The 17,554-nt window shown below is 45.7% G+C and overlaps 3 protein-coding genes across 6 annotated transcripts; 1 reads left to right on the top strand and 2 right to left on the bottom strand.

The window, feature by feature from the left end:
• The first annotated feature begins 212 nt into the window (after positions 1 to 212).
• On the top strand, positions 213 to 5,128 carry LOC119556777 (tensin-3). The gene is made up of 2 exons (XM_037869209.1): positions 213 to 2,489; positions 4,417 to 5,128. Exon 1 carries the CDS (start codon positions 228 to 230, stop codon positions 2,415 to 2,417), a length of 2,190 nt encoding a protein of 729 aa, XP_037725137.1. The 5' UTR covers positions 213 to 227; the 3' UTR covers positions 2,418 to 2,489; positions 4,417 to 5,128.
• Positions 5,129 to 6,016: 888 nt separating this feature from the next.
• LOC119545685 (F-BAR domain only protein 2) lies at positions 6,017 to 17,539 on the bottom strand. 3 transcript variants are annotated; one of them, XM_037851425.1, is made up of 13 exons: positions 17,409 to 17,539; positions 12,028 to 12,325; positions 11,408 to 11,968; positions 11,149 to 11,344; positions 10,440 to 11,054; positions 9,502 to 9,768; positions 8,967 to 9,072; positions 8,558 to 8,898; positions 8,323 to 8,495; positions 7,522 to 8,258; positions 7,125 to 7,460; positions 6,832 to 7,061; positions 6,017 to 6,770 (listed from the first exon to the last, which is right to left on the bottom strand). In XM_037851425.1, the coding sequence occupies exons 2-13, from the start codon at positions 12,055 to 12,057 to the stop codon at positions 6,673 to 6,675; spliced, it is 3,690 nt and encodes a 1,229-aa protein (XP_037707353.1). In that variant the 5' UTR covers positions 12,058 to 12,325; positions 17,409 to 17,539; the 3' UTR covers positions 6,017 to 6,672. The 3 variants fall into 3 exon arrangements, with proteins under 3 accessions (XP_037707353.1, XP_037707354.1, XP_037707355.1); XM_037851426.1 differs by having other exon boundaries at positions 10,635 to 11,054; XM_037851427.1 differs by lacking the exon at positions 9,502 to 9,768.
• Positions 12,433 to 17,546, bottom strand: LOC119545686 (lysine-specific demethylase 3A). Of its 2 annotated transcripts, none has more exons than XM_037851428.1 (2): positions 17,409 to 17,546; positions 12,433 to 15,145 (listed from the first exon to the last, which is right to left on the bottom strand). In XM_037851428.1, the coding sequence occupies exon 2, from the start codon at positions 15,128 to 15,130 to the stop codon at positions 12,566 to 12,568; it is 2,565 nt and encodes an 854-aa protein (XP_037707356.1). In that variant the 5' UTR covers positions 15,131 to 15,145; positions 17,409 to 17,546; the 3' UTR covers positions 12,433 to 12,565. The 2 variants fall into 2 exon arrangements, with proteins under 2 accessions (XP_037707356.1, XP_037707357.1); XM_037851429.1 differs by lacking the exon at positions 17,409 to 17,546 and adding an exon at positions 16,842 to 17,065.
• Positions 17,547 to 17,554: the final 8 nt, after the last annotated feature.

Genomic DNA, 17,554 nt, shown 5'->3' with positions numbered 1-17,554 from the left:
TTTTATAATATTTATATCTTTGGGTTGGATGGAGTGGAGTCTAGCCCACTGTGCCCACTCATAGCGAGGAGGTTGACTTGCTGTTTGTTGGCCAACAAACGCCGTGAGCGAGATACACGGATTGAGAGCCCAGCCACGCGAGAGAGCGGAACGCCAATGACTCTACTCTACGGTTTGAGTTGTATCTTCTAGATTTTTTCAATCAGTCTTTTGGAATTCGCGAAACAATGCGGTCGCCGTACGAAGAAAGCGCTGCTGCCGCCGACCACAAGTACCAATACCAATACACCGCGGCCAATAATAACAATAATTACTATAAAAACTATAATGTGAATGGCAATGGGCAGGCGAATGGAAATGGGTATATAAGTGGAGGTGGAAGTGGCAGTGGAAATGGCAATGGCAATGGAAATGGAATACCTTATCACGCGCGCGAGAATTCGCTGCCGTTTAGCTATGGGATAGCCAAAACACCAACGCCGCTGCGCAAAACACCAACGCCGACGCGTGTGGATAGTTTTCTAGATTTTGATTTTGGAACCACTGGGAATGCGGGAACTGGCAGTTCGAGCGATATGATAAAGCCCCCCACCCGGCTGACGAGCCCTTTGCTGGTGCGCAAAACGCTGGGCAATGGTGGCAGTCCCACCAGCCAGACGAACACCAATACCATTGCCAATACGTACCATTACAGGTCGAATAGCGCTACGCCGACAACTTCGACGCCGCTGAGAGATAATTTCGAGCAGCTGCTGCGGGAGCGACGCGAAAAGGTCTATAACGAATATAGGAACATAGACAGGGAGTCATCATCGTCGTCGTCGGGGGAGAGGGCTAGAGTGGCCCCCGCTCCACCCCAGAGGCAGTACTATCCCAGCGATTCATATGGCAATGGCCTGAAGAATGGAAGCAATGGCAACGGAACCCTATACCGAAAAAGTCCCTCGAATGGTAATAATAATGGTCAATCCAGCAAATACAACTATGATTTTGAGTTCAATTTGAATCTGGATGATGTCAAACATGAACCTTTACCAGAACCCACTCCCTATACCACGCGAAATATCCATTTTGAGGATCTGCGACTGGATCAGGATGTGCCAGATGGCGTGGTCAATCGCCGGACCATGGAACGCAATTATCACACAATTAACAGCTTGGAAACGACCCACAAACGCCAGCCGTTGGAGCAACTGGGCGCCGTTTATGGCCAGAACCACATGGAGGAGACACTCACGCGCACTCGTCGCGATCTCTCCGCATCCACATCGACATCCAAGTCCACCTCGCCATTGCCATTGCCATTGCCGGCCATAGCTCCAGCTCCAGCATCGCCCATCTATGCCACCAGCACGAAGAGAGTGAGCAACCCAAATACCAATGGCCATCAGCAGATGACGACGCCTAGTCCCACCAGCAGGCCAGAAACGCCCGCCTTTCCGGTCACTCCGCGCACTCCTTTTGGGGCATCATCATCCTCCTCGTCTCTGTCGGCGTCGGCAACGACCCAGTTGCCCCCGGAGGCCATCTACCAAACAGGGCCACGAAATGGAGTACCATTTGCGCCGCAGCCGCTCGAGGTGTCCGCCGATTCCGTGAGATTTGCCCGGAGTTCGGCCAAATTCTGGTACAAGGCCAATCTTACACGCGAGGATGCCATCGCCCTGTTGGCCTCCGCCCAGCCGGGCACCTTCTTGGTGCGGGATTCCACCACGTACAAGGACTCCTATGGTTTGGTGGTGCGGGTGGCTCAGCCGCCTGCTGGCTCCCAGGAGCTGGTGCGTCACTTCCTCATCGAACCCACGAAGGGAGGAGTGCATCTGAAGGGCTGCGATGACGAGCCGGTGTTCACTTCACTGTCCGCGCTGGTCTTCGAGCATTCCATAAACCAGCTGGCCTTGCCCTGCCTGCTCCGGCTGCCCGATCGGGATATAGTGCCACCGGTGAGGGCCACCACGCCGGCCCAGCAGCATCTGCTTGCCCACGGGGCGGCCACCAATGTGCTGTGGCTCTTCTCCTGCGACACAGAATCGCTGACCGGGAATGAGGCCATCCGCAAGGCCATCCGGCAGATGTATGCCCAGCATCCAGCGCCGCAGCCCACGGAGGTCCACTTCAAGGTCTCCTCGCAGGGCATCACTCTTACGGATAATACTAGGAAGAAGTTCTTCCGCAAGCACTATACGGCGGATGTCATCTCGCACTGTGCCATCGATCCGGAGAACCAGATGTGGACCGGCGAGGGGGAGTCGGACAAGAAGACCATCTTCGCATTTGTGGCCAGGAGGTCGCACAGCTCCACGGACAACCAGTGCCATGTCTTCTGTGACCTGTCCGTCAGTCAGCCGGCGGCGGCGATTGTCTCCTTTGCCAATCGAACGCTGCCCACCGAAAAGCTGCGCAACTACGTCCTGTAGGCAGGGGGCGTGGCACGGGTCAACAGGTCAGCGGGCAGGATTCCACCGCGGAGTGGAGTGGCGCACAAGCAGGTGAGACGCATGACGGGTGCAGTTTTGTGATGGGTCATAAAAGAGCATTTTTTGGGTGCGGTCCGGCCTTGGGAGGCGTAATTGCCGATTACAGTGGTCCTTCGATTGAAGTAACCGAAAATTGAAGGATTTGCAAAAACCCTTACTTTAATATTGTAACTTATAGATTGTTAATGATTAGAAAAGATTTTAAGACAAATTGACAAGTACTAGTAAAATATGAATTAATTAATATTATCATTTCTGATAAGATTTGAAAATAAGAGAGTATATTATATTCTTTTTATATTCAAGTGCTTAAAATTTTAAATCATGTTAGGACATAATGCTACGGTTTTTTCCTATAGAATTTTCCAGAATTTTTAAGATACTCTAGATTCTCTTCACAAGATTTTATAAAATAATGCTTTCAAACATGCATATATCAAAAATCACATCTCAGAAACAATTTGTTTACGGCATTAATTTGTTTAAAGCATCTTTTATGTATTTGTCTAAAACAAAATGTTTCCGCGACTTGGTTGAGACATTTTTATTTTTAGAGACTTTCCCTTGTTGTTTGTTTTAAAATAGACCTTAGTTGTGCTTTCGAAACCATACATTTTTCTATCTCTTACTGACTTTCCTCGTATTGTATCACTTTTTGTTGGCCCAAAGATGTCACTAGAACAACTTTCAATGCTCATAACTCAATACTCTGCCAATATTTGCCTTACCAAGCTGTCACTGTAAACTCATCATCATTCTTCGCAACAAATGGGAAAACTATTAAAAACGCTTCAGTTTCTGGGGCCCTTCCGTTCGCTTGGGTTTGTCTTCGTTTTGTTTATTTTACATAACGCCCTGGCTGTTTGTTTGCTTAACGGTTTCCATATACTGCCGAGCACACATCGAGATATATGCACATATATGTATACATATACGAGCGCCATATAGAAGCATTTGGCTAACATTTCTGGCTACACGTTTTTCGCAACGGAAGTTTCTGTCATGAGTCAGTTGCCTATAAATGATTGGGATTCGAATTCGGAATCGGAATTGGAATCGGAATCGAAGAGCCTTCCCCACCCCTTGAAAGGCTGCCAAATGCTGGAGGACCGCACCTATTCGGTGGCCCTATTAGGTATTTCTTTCAATTTGATTAATTTCCCCCTGGTTCCACGGTCATGTGCCGAGGTCGCCCGATAAGGCCAAAGCGCTTAACTGTGCATTGCCATGCTACAGAGGCAACTTTTCATTAGTGGCCCAGTATATTCGCTATCAGGCCGCCAGGTGATCCACTATTCTATAATAATAGAGCCGTACATTTGGCCGAACGAGTTGTGGGGACTAAAAAAAGATCTGCCCACAGACAAGTTTATACTTATTGCTGTGTTGTTTATTTAGCTTTAAAGATACATATTTTGGAATCATTTGATAAGAATAAGAGTCTCGTTTGTTGATCTCGCTGAGAACATTCTCAAAAGATCGCCAGATTCCACCTTGAATTTTCGGAATTTTTCACTTGCTGCTATAGAGCGGAATATGCTAATAAACAGACATTCGTAGAAATCGATTTTACGTCTCTATATAGCGCAAAAGTTTAAATAAATTCATACGAACCGGCGGGCGTCAATTGCGCATTTTAGAAAAACCTCATACCGAACACACAAAACTTTATTCCAGGCACGTTTGCGTTTATTTTTTCTATTTATTCCACTACCTTCGAGGTTCGGATAAAAGTTACTGTAAATAAGACCGGAGAGGTCTAAAAATAACATAATATTAATATTTGAAAGAGGGGCCCCCATTGTTTGCTCAAATCGAATGATCTATTTGATCCGCAATTAAGCAATTATACGTGTGCACTGAACATATAGTATATTGAAATTTCTGGCCTTGTTTTGCTGCGACTTAAACCGAATTTCTTCTTTCATCTCTCTTGCAGGCCAATGGATTTAGTCGGTTATGCGGAGGAGGAGCCCAGTGCTGTAAGATGTACTAACTAATCACTTTACGAAATTGTGTCTTGCGATATAATGAGCTTAACTACGAATATGTTAACAGAAATGATGTCAGCCGTAGTTTATTTAGACACGCACACACTCAGAAGTCGGCGATATTTATGGCAAAGCTAAAACATATGTACACCCATGTGAATTATCAACTCGAATTTACTAAATGAACAGTGGGACAAGTGGATTCTCGACTCTGATAACATTCATTGGAAACACCCATTCATTATTGTTTATACGCCCAGGGTATAAACAAAGCCATGAAGATTATATAAGTTTTGGATCGGATCCACTTTAAGGAATCTCGAACCACTGTCCAGAGGGTAAAGATCAGTCCAAAGTGAAATTGATCACCGGAGAGTTGACGGTTTATTAGCAAAAACACAATGGATGTGTATATAATTTCGAGTTGTGTGTTTTTATTTAGGGTGCGCTTGTCAGACAAACGGAATTAAACTAATCTACCGCATAATTTTAAACCGATTAATGTTAATTTAGAAAGTTGTTGAATAAAACCCAAAAGTGCAAGCTATCCCAGGCAGCTTGTTCCCTAATTTATACCAGTAATATCTATATAAATATATGTATACGCCTAAGCTCTACTAATGCAGTCAATATAAATAAAGTGCAATGTTGTTAAATGGATCAAAAACCTTATAATTTTATACTAAAACGGACTTGCAAAAAACTCAACGCCCAGCATCTGGTAATAATTTGTTATCTAACTAAAAATTCAGACACTGCGTTCTACATTTCAGGGCTGTAAATGTCATATATCAACAGGCATGTGTGTTGGGTCGGTTGCTTTTGTTGAACAATTAATGGTTTATGTACCCACGGGCAATATACAATATGCATTCGTGTAAACACAACAATTGTTTAGTAATTTAATCTTATCGTTTGCCCGCGACGAGATCTCTATGGTCAGCTAACCACTATGGAAAGTGAGGATCGCTTTTTGCACTGCTCCAGTCAGTCACCCTTTCCATCAATTGGATTCATTTATTCCCTGCTTCAGAAGATACAAGATACAAATATCTTGCTTAATGGACAAATGCAATATATTTAAAGGCAGCCCACAGTCAAGTGTGCCAAGTGAAATGAAAACGCGTCCGTCGACTCGACCTTGAGATCAATTTGTGGGGCGGCATGACGTCATCGCCTTTCAATAGCAACACAACGACAGCTGCCCCACGCTTTTGAAAACAGATTCTTAAAGGAAAATGTACAAATTAAATTTTAGGCTAATGCTCCCCAGCAATCTGTGCACCCACATTTTAATGATTTTGATTTCAGCATTCTAGGTTCATTCTATTTTCAACGAACTGCTAATTTCCTATACATATGTTGGTACCTTGTCAAGCGCCCCCCAAAGAGACCGAAACCAGTTTGTCATGTTCTTTGCCTAAATTCGATAATTAATTGATCGCCGGAGAAACGGCAGTCGCTGAAAACAGAGACACACTCCTTATCCAGACGCCCGGTGACGAAAGAAATAGCAATATCCATCGAGATTCCAAGCGAGACGCAATGCAGGTTTTGTATCTTACATTTAATACATTTGGATTTGGTTGTGTGTACAAAAGTGAACATAAAATCAACGTTCGGTGTGTGGTTTTTAGATATCTACATAGCTACATACAATCATTCGTTTACATCATATTCAATTAAACATAATAAATACATTTTAATAATATATACTCGCATACGTATATATATAACAAATAATACATCCAGATTTTGCAGAACCGCATTTGTGGGCCCCCAGCAGGCAGATTCAACATTTTCGCGTGAGAAACAGAATTTTGTGTGTATACAAATACATAATAGGCCCCAATTTCAATTCACTTTGGATTTCATTTTGGTGGAATACGAATTGATAGAACTTGTGTCTTCCAAAGTCTGTAATTTTAGATACTTTTAATTTAAGGAAAACTTAAAGTTTATCAATTCCCATTCCGCACTATGCTATCAAAATCGGAATCAAGATAGGGGGGTGATAATAAAAAGCTCAGAGAAAACTAAGAGGGCTCCTCTATTCCTGTGCCTAGTTAAATATGGTTTAGTCGTGTATATGTGTGTTGTCTCATATTTAAGATTAGTTACAAAAATTTCTCTAGTTTTTCACGAGCCTATTGCCATATTGCCATTTTCCGTTCCCATTTGCCGTCCACTGGAATAGGGAGCAACTAATTTGACTTTGCCGAATACGGACTGGTAGAACCCACCGACGGAGGCGTGGGCGTGGCTCCACTGCGAATGCCATCGCCCTCGCACACATATTTCCCTGAAATGGGAAAAAGAGTTATTACACCCCATTCGTATGTATTGTATATACTCAAACGTACCGGAAACGAATCGCCGCTTGACCAGCGATAAGCGATAGCCGCTGCCCTGGAGCTCAAACTCGATGCCCGAAAGTGTGGTGCCCTCGCAGTTGAACTGGGTGGCCAGAAGCGCCGGAGTGGAGGGACCATCGTTGAGCTCTAGGCGTGCCCGCAGAGTTCCCACCCCACCGTCCTGGGAGTTCTGAGAGATGTCCGTAAAGTTCCACACCAAACGATTGGATTCACCCAACCTGAAAATAGAAAATGGGAAACGTTATCTTTCTAAATCCTACTTCCAAATCCTATTTGCCTACCAGGCGGAATGCGGCTTGGACTGGACATTGCGCACGGATCCATTGACGGGCACCGAGAGCGTGACATTCAGCAAAGGCGAGGCACTAGCCATGGCGTGGTTATTGTACTTGTAGTCCACCTTGAGGGCCGTGTAGCTGGACTCACACTTCCAGTAGCTGACCAGCTGGAAGGGACACGAGCTGGCACCCGGCTTGGTGCGCACCTGATACTTGAGTATATCTACGTTGAAATAGGAGGCTGTCGGGTTATTCTCCGCCTGCCTTCGAAGCAGGGCCGTCAAAGCGCCCATATTAAATTCCAGCATGGTGCTCACAGTGCTCGACTGTTGGCGATCTCTGTAAATAAACCACAAGGATATTTAACATTACGATATAATTGACCAACCCCAAAACCTACATTTGCACCAGCTTTCCGTTGGGCACCAGGTTCTCCAGATTCTGAACGTGCTTAATGCGAAAACCCAGCTTGGCTGGATTGGGATTATTGGCTAACAGGCCGGCAATGCCGGCTGGGAATGATAGCATCATATCACCGGACACCTTCACCTGGCAGCGCGACTCATCGCTGCCCCGGAAATAGGCGTGTATGATCTCGTGGAATGCCACCGCCAGCGGTATGGTGTCCGAAATACCAATTGTGAGCGGAGAGGGTCCACGCGAGGAGCCCACTCCCCCGATGGCCGTGCGAAACTCCAGGCTGCCAATGCTCTCGGCTCGATTCATGGCCGTCACCACCGGAGCTGGAGACATTCTGCCGCGACCCGGTGCTGTCCCAGTGGCCGCCGGTCCGATGGCAATCATATCAGAGCGCCGTGATGGCGGTCGCGGTATGGCTATGCTTCCACCTGCGGACGCCGATGTCGGTGTTGGTATCTGTCTTCCGGGCGGTTTGCCCAGCGTCGCCGATGACGGCGCCGACATGCTCATTTCGCCCAACTCCGAGAAGATATCTCCCAGATCTGCATATCGACTGTTGGCCGTGTTGTTGGCATTGTTATTGTTCGACAGCGTGGGACTCTGCAACGGAGCATAGGGATGCACACTGGCCGTAGGAGTGGAGGCATTCGATATCTCCGGTGACTGCTGACGCGACGCCGGAGCACCTCGGGCTGCCTGCAACTGTTGGCTGTGATGCTGTTTGGGTAAAGTTTTTTAATTCATTTTAAGTTCTAATAAAAAGATAGCAAGTTATACTCACTGAGAATACTCCAGTTGGAGACAGTGAAATATTCTCCACGGTGGCCCGCAGCTCATCCACGCTGGCCGACATGGGCGCCTGACCATTCTTCAAGGGCTTAATGCTTACATGGATCCGGCGCTCCTGTTTGTCATTGTCCGAATCCGTATCCGAGTCGGAGTAGAAACTGCCTGCTGAAATAGTTTGCCATTTTAGTAGTAAATAAATGGAGAATAGATTCAATTTAGAGCCTTACATTTATCCTGGCCCTCTTCCCACGCTATTTCCTTGGCCGGCTGTATGCTGAAGCCCTCCTCATCCACCTCGTAGCCAGTTCCAGTGCCACTTGTGGCGCCCGGAGCTGTGGTAGACGCTGAGTTGGTGAGAGCACCTGCATTGGGCAGGCTCCCACTGGCACCTGCGGCTACTCCACTGCCGCCCATGCTGCTTGCTCCCGCCGAATCCACGCTTCCTTGAGCCGAGGTCACCGACAGGGCGGCCAAGCCACCACCTGCGCTACTGCCACTGGAATTCTGGGTCTTCATGCTGCGCCCATGGTCGTCATAGTCCAGCAGCGTGTTGTTGGCACGCTCCAAACTGGAAAATATAATTAAATAGTTCAAGTTAAAGAGAAGATTTCAGTTGAGATCGGTTTCGAAACCCACCTGGTGAGTCCTTCCTCCTGTATGTGCTCGGCGGCCTCGTTGTCTTTCTTTTTCTTAGCCTTTTTGGTTTTTGTCTTGTCGCGGCGACTTCGTAAAATGCCAGAGACTGCCGGCGAAAGGTGATTTAGATTAACATAAGCAAACAAAGGGTTTGTAAGATAACTGACTTTTTAAGCGAGCTAAAGACTAAAAGATCACACAGGAAAAGAAGGTGGAGTCTCAACACTTCGGGGTTCCTCAGTGTCAAGACTTTGGTGATGGAATAGTACAGTGACAGTTGACAGTTGAAACTTAAATGTAATGTCTTCCTCAGAACTCAGAACTCAAACACCGCCGTAAAGTGCTTTTAAAATGGTTGAAGGTTAAACGATGACAATAAGTTAAGCACACAGAAAAGCCTTTAAATATACATATTAAGCCTAAAACATGCAATTTTTTCGTTGGGTGGTGGAGTTGTACAGGTGTTTTAGTAGTTGGAGGGGTAATGGTGAAATGGGGGTCCAATCACTTTCATTGACATTCTTGTATCATTTACCCTGAGAGTTTGATGTGAATATATTTAAAAGTGACGTTGCACGTCTGGACGTTGTCGTTGTGGCGGTTGTTGCTGCTGCTGCAGATGTTGCTGCCGTAGCTGCTGCAGTCTGTTGTAGGTGCTCTTGCTCATTTAATGATTTCGATAGCTGCTGCTCGCTTGTCGTTGCGTTCAATTGCTTTTTACCAGGCGCACCCGCCGTCGTTGCAATCGCAGTGGCACTTGCGGTTGGAGTTAAGGACTCTGCCGGCTGCTGTGGTGCCTGATCTAAAGTTTTGATTTCGATTAGTCGATCGGTGCATGGATGAGTGGATAATGGATATTGGATGATGAATGATTGGGATGAGCAATGGCGGTTGATGGATGGATGTATGGTGGATGCGATGGATGTGTACAAAGCGTGGAAGACGGAAATAAGACGGAGAAAAGCATAGAGATTAGATTGCAGTAGTTAGTGCTGTTAGTTCAATGGCTTGATGGCATTTGTGTGTGCGAGTTGATGTGCAGTATTTATGTGAAAAGTCCCGAAAATTGTCTTATTGATTGGCTGGTGTTTGAGTGTACAATTTCAGATAGTAATAAACTAAAAACGAACAGAGTTTCAAATAATAATAAATTGAATTGGATTAAATTATATACATGTGAGATATGTGTACTGAAACTGATCATAAAAGCAGTATTCAGTTTTCACTTCAAAATACTTAACAAAACATGATTAGCGACTTTTTGTGTGTTAAGAATTTTAAATAATAAAATTCGAAACAACCAAAATAGATAAAATTTTGACTGAATGTAAACACGCACATAAATATATACAAAAACATAATAGATAGATTGATAGACATTACAAATACACAGAAGAAACATTAACCATAAAATGTGGAAACCCAAAAATAATAAATAAAAACTAAAACCAATTAAAATCAAAGAGAATGAACCTTGATTGCTAGTATCCTCAGAATTAGGGGAATTTTTGGTGATATTGGTGGTGAGATTATTCGTGCCAGTTGTTGTTGTTGTAGTTGTTGCTGTTGTGTTGTTGGTGTTCAAGTTGTTGCTACTGTTGCTTGCTGTTGTTGTTGTCGTGGTGGTTGTATTGTTGTTGGTGCTGCCACTTCCGTATCCGCTCATACCAAAATTTCCGGCACCAGTTGACGTCTGTGGCTTGGCAGTGGGCAAAAACCAGGATCGCAGACTCTTCACCGTGGACGTGGCTCCGCCAGCCGGCTGTGGCTGTCCCACCGTGGCATTCGGTCCCGCCAGCATGTCCGGTGATGTGGGACGCGGCGAACCCATGGCTCCCAGTATAGGATCCTCGGCATAGGGAATACTACCGCTGGCTGCACTTCCGCTGCCAAGAGAGATCGCCGCCAAGGCATCGCCCCGCTGATCCATGGAGACCATGCTGCCCGAGGCTGTTGCCGCGGCATTTCCAGCCCGCAGAGCTGCCTGAATGCTGGTAGCCGAATTTGAGTTGGATGCCGTGGCCGAGACCTGGGGCTGCTGGAGCCGAGACCCACTTGACAGAGTCACATACTCCAGTTCAGGCATTTCTGTAAAAACAATACAGTAAGAGTTAGTCATAAATTAGAATAAAGTAATACTATTACAGCTAGTTTATATAATTAAAGATATATTTTTCCTCACCTGGCTTCTCCAGACCCGTGTACTTGTTCAGCACAAACTGTTCCAGTAGTTTGTCCACAGACATGTCAACAAACTGCCTCTTAAAGTCGGAATGTACTTGACCCACCATGTCGTGATTGTTCTGCAGCATTTCCAGATAGGTGGACAGAAACTCCTTCATTTGACGAAGATGCACCTCCTCAATTTCTTGAAAACGCTGGAAAAGATATCATATTAGACTTTAAGTTCAAAGGAAGTCATAAATTGCAAATGTTTTTACCTTGCAGGTCTGTGTCATGCGTCTCTCGAATTCATTCTTAATGGGGTTATGCTTGTCCAACAGAGCCTTGTACTCCTCCTGCAGTTTCTTTAGCTTGCTCTCCAGCTTCTCAGCATCCTTGTGCGAGCCATTGTCCTTGCGCAACTTCTCCAACTCCTGAACCTTGCCGGCGTAAAGGTCGCGCAACTTTTGCACCGCCACCGTCGACGTTTGGATGGCTTGAACACACTCCAGGGTCTGGCTCTCCTCCTCCTTGACGGACTTGTGCTTCTTGTGCAGCTCGTCGGCATACTTGGCCACATCCTTGACCAGCTCGGTCAGCTTCTGCACCATCTGCAGATGGAGGGTGGATAGCTTCTCCGCCGAGGTCCGCAGTATGGTCCAAACGGGAGCAAATGTACTGTTCAGTGTCCCAGCCTTGTGGGCCAGCTTGGACATCATTTTCGAGTTCTGCTCCTCAATGTTGGACTTTTCGCGCAGAAACTCGGACAGCTCCTTGCTGGCCACCAGGCCAAACTTCATGTTGTGGTACAAGACATCGTAGCCATTGTTCTTCTCGCCCTATAAATTAAGTGTTATTGTATTTATCTATTAACTCAACTGAAAGACATTTGTCTTACCCAAAAATAATCGTTGAAATCCACCGTCATCTTAGTTGTATTCTTAATGTTTCAATCTATAGGCTAATTTAGCAAAACTCTTAGTTTCCTTCTCCACTTTCAGTTATCGTAAAAGGCTTTCTGGCGTTGTAATTGACTTTACTTCTCTAGGGGCCTCCGGTTAGTAGTACGATCTTAACGATGCTACAGTCTGTCTGGGATGGACTCCTCATCATCAGTTTCAGTTCCGTCCTCAGCATGCATGGGCATTTGTTGCTGGCGAGTATCTTATGTGGACTTAGTGTTTGCTATGTAGATACTGAAGAGTTCATTTAAAATATTTAATATCAAATAAACAATAAATTCGAAATAGTTTTTCAAAATGTTGCCTAAGTTTATCCCTCTAAAATATATTACATTACATTATTTGTTTCTAAATAGGTATTTATTAAATTTTTGACAAATTAAAATCTTAAAGGTAGAACACAAATGCAAATGTACAATTGTTTTGCTGTAAGTAGAGGGAAAAAACTAAGAACATGAAGCGTGATAACGAAATCTATTCGGCTTTAAGCTTTTCCATTTCCGCATCGATTCGCTCGTCCAGAGCTCTGGTGAGGATGGTGCAGCAATCCTTGATGGCGTGGTAGATAATATTCTTGATCTGAAGCTTGTCCTCGTGATTTGTATGGGAGTGCGAAAGTCTTCTAAACTCGTGAGTGAGATGGTAGCAGTGGGTAATGTTCTCCGGCGAGACAAAATCTTCGGCAACCTTAATGCAGTTGTGGAGATTCTGAACCTGATGAGGAGCTCCTGCCGGTATAAATACCGCGTCCCCCAAGCACTGGACAATGGGATGCCCCTCAACGCCATATTCCTTGAACAATCGGGCGCGCAACTTATCGTCCAAATACCAATTCTGGTCGTGAATTGGATCGTGATCGGGCTCCAATCGGAAGCCCTTCTCCAAAGTCACGCGGTTAAGTAAATCCCTTATTTTATCGGCATCGCGAGCCGGAAAGATGTGCCACAGCGCGCCGGGTAACACATCCGGCGATTGGCAACGAGCTCTGGTTATGTAATCGCATCCGCCAAGAGCTATGGCTTTCTGCGTAGCCGCCAGCTGCGGCTTAGTGTCTCCATCCTCGGGGATTCCCACATAAACCATTATGTTGACTGCATCGGAGATGTCCAAGTGAAGATTGGTTGTCCCCTTGTCCGGGTGTAAGGCCGACCCGTAGGCATTATACATCTTGGGTCCCAAATCCGGTGGAACAAACATCTTGGGCAGACAGCTGGCAATGTTTAGGTTGCCCGTACGCAAAGTGTACTCCGGCATGGGCAGTCCCTTCATCAAATCAGCAAATCTGGTGGGCAGTATTTCGGCAAAATCATCACCCGGCGGCCAATCTTTTAGCTTCAATAGCATGGGCTTGCCATGAGCATCCAGTAGACGCTTGTTCATACATTGAAATCCTTCCCAAAAATGTCGCATCGGCTGATTGGGCACCAGATTTCCATTCAAACAATTAATAAGATCATTGGGCTTGTCGCCAAAGTCGCGGCAAAAGGCCTGCGGATGCCATAGGTCCAAGTTCAAAGAGCGAGCCACCTCCGAAATCATTACGGGCTGACCGCACTTCCAAACCTCCTGGTAAAGGACTCGGTTATCCGGATGCATGGCGTCGGTGAGGCGCAGCAGCTTGCCATCGCAGAGCCACTCGTGAGGAACTCCCGGTGCCAACTGAGTTGAGTGGGCCAAAGTCATGGCCCTGGGTGGAAGGAACCTCCTCAAGCCGGCCAGTCCCTTCCTCAGAAAATTTATGTGCTTGAAATTATCAAAGGCCGTTGTAATGGGGTCCTTTCCCAGCGTCTCCTTGGTCCAAACTCTTCCTGGCACATAATCTATGCCCCGCTCCCTAGCGAACTCCAGCTTCTTGGCGTGCAGCTGATCGAGGCGCTGCTGTTGGTGTACCTTCTGTTCAGAAGCCAACGACGAGAAGCTTGTGTGTTGCTTCAACTGGGACTCCTTAATCATATCCTGAATCAGCTCGTTTAGCTGAGCGTCCTCCACCGCCTGCTTGCTCAACAGACAGCCGCACACCTGTGGCACCTGCCACAAGGATCGCACCTCGTGCAGAAGTCTTCCTAACACGTTAAGGGCATCGCCCGCTATGATCTGGGTCAGCATTAGCTCGGTGAGGGCGTGCTCCTGGGGGCCACTGGGATCGGTGCAGAGCAGCCAGTGGTACTCGTCGCATCCCTTTTGGGCTGCGTTCTCTGCACGACGCAGTCGCTGTCCCTCCTTGCGATCCTTGAAGCAGTCGAGGCACACTCCAAAGCCACACTTGCTACAGGTCCAGTGGTAGTTGAACAGCGTGGTGTCACACACGTCACAAATCTCTCGAGTGCCCTTCACGGCCTTTTTCCAAGCAATGGTGCCGTCCGGATTTTGATGCAAGCGTAAAGCCTCCGCCTCCTGGCGCCACAAATAGCAAAACTGGTCGCCAGCATGGAGCAGAATGTACCTGCAGACCTGTATGTCCATATAACCGCTGGTCGGGGCAGTATTTTTATCTGGTTGCCAAATGGCAATATCCTCCGGTGAGGGTTCGCTGTACGGATTGGGGAATCCAACCACGCCCAAGTCGCCCTTCTCGTTGAACTGGAGGCGTCGAAACTCATAAAACCGACAGTAGACATCGCTTACTGCGCTGGTTTCACCCTCCTTCGTGGCCAGGTTTCGTCTTCGGCACTCTCGACACTTGGGAATCGGCGAGGAACCTGCTGGTGGCTGGGTCTGCTGCAGCTTGAAGCAGGGCAAATCTTGCAGAAATATCGAACCATTGGTCCGGAACTCATTGTGCCGCTGCTGCTCTTCCTCGGTCAGCGGTGGCACTTGACCCTGGCTCTCTTCTTCCTGCGATAGTGGCTGTTCCGCCCTTGCCGACGGTTTCTCAACTTCCCGGCAAGCTCTCTTTGTGGACGCTGCGTCATTGGATATATGTATCTCGATAATAGATCTCGGTTCCGAGCGAGTGGTCAATGGGGATGTGGAAGAGGGCACGGTGCGCTTGCGGCTCGTTCTTGTGGCGACAAGTGCCGCCAATTCTTTTTGCGACATTTTCAGCTCTTCGGTCTTTAGTATCGAGAAAAGAGTAAAGAAAAGAAAGATCGAGGTTTGAGGTTTTTTTTGTGTGTGAAGTCTTCAACTGGCGACCTGGTAATGCTTCCCATGAGGAGGTGGCTGCTGCTCCGTGCTCCCTGCTCTTTCTCCATTATACTTTGTTTACTTTTCGCCTCGCCACTTGTTTTTATTTTCGCGTTTGGTTGGTTTTCGCGCATCTTGCACACGGTTACAACGCGCCCGGTGTTGCAACATTGCCGGTAATGTGGCGAACAACTTTCGTTGGCTTTCTTCTTCAATGCACACGCACATTTAAATGAATAGAGCAGAGCTTCAAGAGAATACAGCACAACTACTCACTGCCTCCACATTACCAGGCACACAGAACATGCTTAGAACTAGGTTATCTTAGCTTATATTAGTTTAATACTTAAATTATTTTGCATATAATCTACAAAAGATACGATTTATAATTACTGACCTAGTTCTGGTAAGATACTAAAACCTATAAAACCTCGAATTCGTCTGATTTAAAAATAATACTAATAGGAAACCGATTGCCAGACAAAATGATCACCAAACTAATATGTATTTTAAATACCACACCATGTAATTAGCGATCGAATAGCTTGTTGTTTGATGTCATCCTCTTATATACTTTTATCAGTAAAATTCGTTTACTTTAAATAAAACCCAAACAAACTGTGTGCTTCTAAATAAACAAATACTTGTAAATAAATAAATCATTACTAAGTTTCTTTATCAGCATGCTATTGTTTGTCTAGTAGATCACGAGAAATCCATAAATTAGGGAAGAAGTTTGAATATAATTGAGCGGTTCATCAAAAAATCACGTATACGACACGATGTGCCACTTGTACTAGAGTGTGTTGTCATAGTTACAGTGATATTTCTACCAGTTAAATATAAGTATTAGTGCTTTAATTATTTTATAGTATATATATATACTATATATAGTAGAAGCCATTTTATACAATTTTTTTGGTAAAACATGTGCAATTATGAGTTGTCAGGGCTAAAGATAAACACAGTCCATAAAAAAAGCCACATGTACGATTTATCGCCATAATATGGGCGTCGCAAACTAAAAACTGGTGGGATACTTGATAAAGCCCCGTCTAGAATCTGTCAGACTGAGTTTGGAGAACCTAAAATTCCGCTATTTGTTGTTACTTCTATTAGGAACATGATAATCAAATGGGACGCAAACGAAAGGTTATCGCACGATATGACAAGGTTTTTGGGGGATTGGACTGGGAATTCGGTATGGGGGACCAAGAGATCTGTTAACAGGGGCTTGGGATTGGGGATTTGGTATAGGGACCAAGAGCTCTGTAAGCAGGGGCAACAAGTGTCACCGAAAGTCCAGCATAGCGAACCGGAGGAATGCAAGGTGGCCGGATAATTGAGGCGACACCGAGAAATTAACCCCAGTAACAGAAACAAAAAAGCAGAAGCAGAAAAAACGCACACATAGCGACACTACACTACAAACATAAAGACTTGTTTGTGTTTTTGGGCGTTCACCGTGGAAGAGCTGAAAAAGCCTTACGAAAAGCGGGAAGAGAGAAATGAGAAGAAAAGCAGGAAGCAGAGAGGGCGAGAAAAGAAAACCCTACAAGATACTCCCCCTCCTCACCAACCCCCTCGCCCCTCGCCAAATTGATCAATCAATTCACTCGCTGACCTTTTAATTCAATGAAGGTCTGCTTTTTATATAACCGCCACCGCACATCCAATAAACAATTGTAACGCCCAAATATACACTCTTTCTGCTCTTCTTCAATAATAATGCTGCCTGATAACGCGGCGAGATAAATATTTATGTAGCTACACTGCACTGCACCACTAACAAATCGGAGCAGCTCGGCAACACTGTCCAATTACTACATCGCTCTAGATTTGTTTTTTTCCCCCCGTCTCGTTCAATGAATCTGTTTGGGCTCGCCTATTTAGAGGTGCAAATTCCTCAAATTTGCCGTGATAAATGCACAATTAATAAGCACTTGGCTCACTGCAGGGAATGCACTCGTTGCAATTCAGAACCGCTGCCTTTGTCGAGTTTTATCAATTTAAATTTGTGTACTGAATGCTACAAACACCAGCACACTCACACGCACACACACACACACACACAGCCACACGGAAAACTTGGCGTTCTTGCATACAAAGTGGATTTGGAATAGAACAAACAAGCGAAATGTCCAGCTACTGATAGCTCCGCCTTTATTCGGGGAGCGGCCACTTCACTTACATTTACTTATTGCATGTTGTGTAACGCCTTGAGTTTAACTTCTGTAATACTTTGCCCGTGTAAACTTCAGTCGATTTGAGTCGAAAAATTCGATTTTTCATTAGCAACTAGAACTGGAACTAAGGCGATAGCCAGGCCATACCATC

Source organism: Drosophila subpulchrella, chromosome 3R, assembly GCF_014743375.2.
Source record: "Drosophila subpulchrella strain 33 F10 #4 breed RU33 chromosome 3R, RU_Dsub_v1.1 Primary Assembly, whole genome shotgun sequence".
Taxonomy (NCBI): Eukaryota; Metazoa; Arthropoda; class Insecta; order Diptera; family Drosophilidae; genus Drosophila; species Drosophila subpulchrella.
This window is presented reverse-complemented; position numbering and strand designations above follow the sequence as displayed.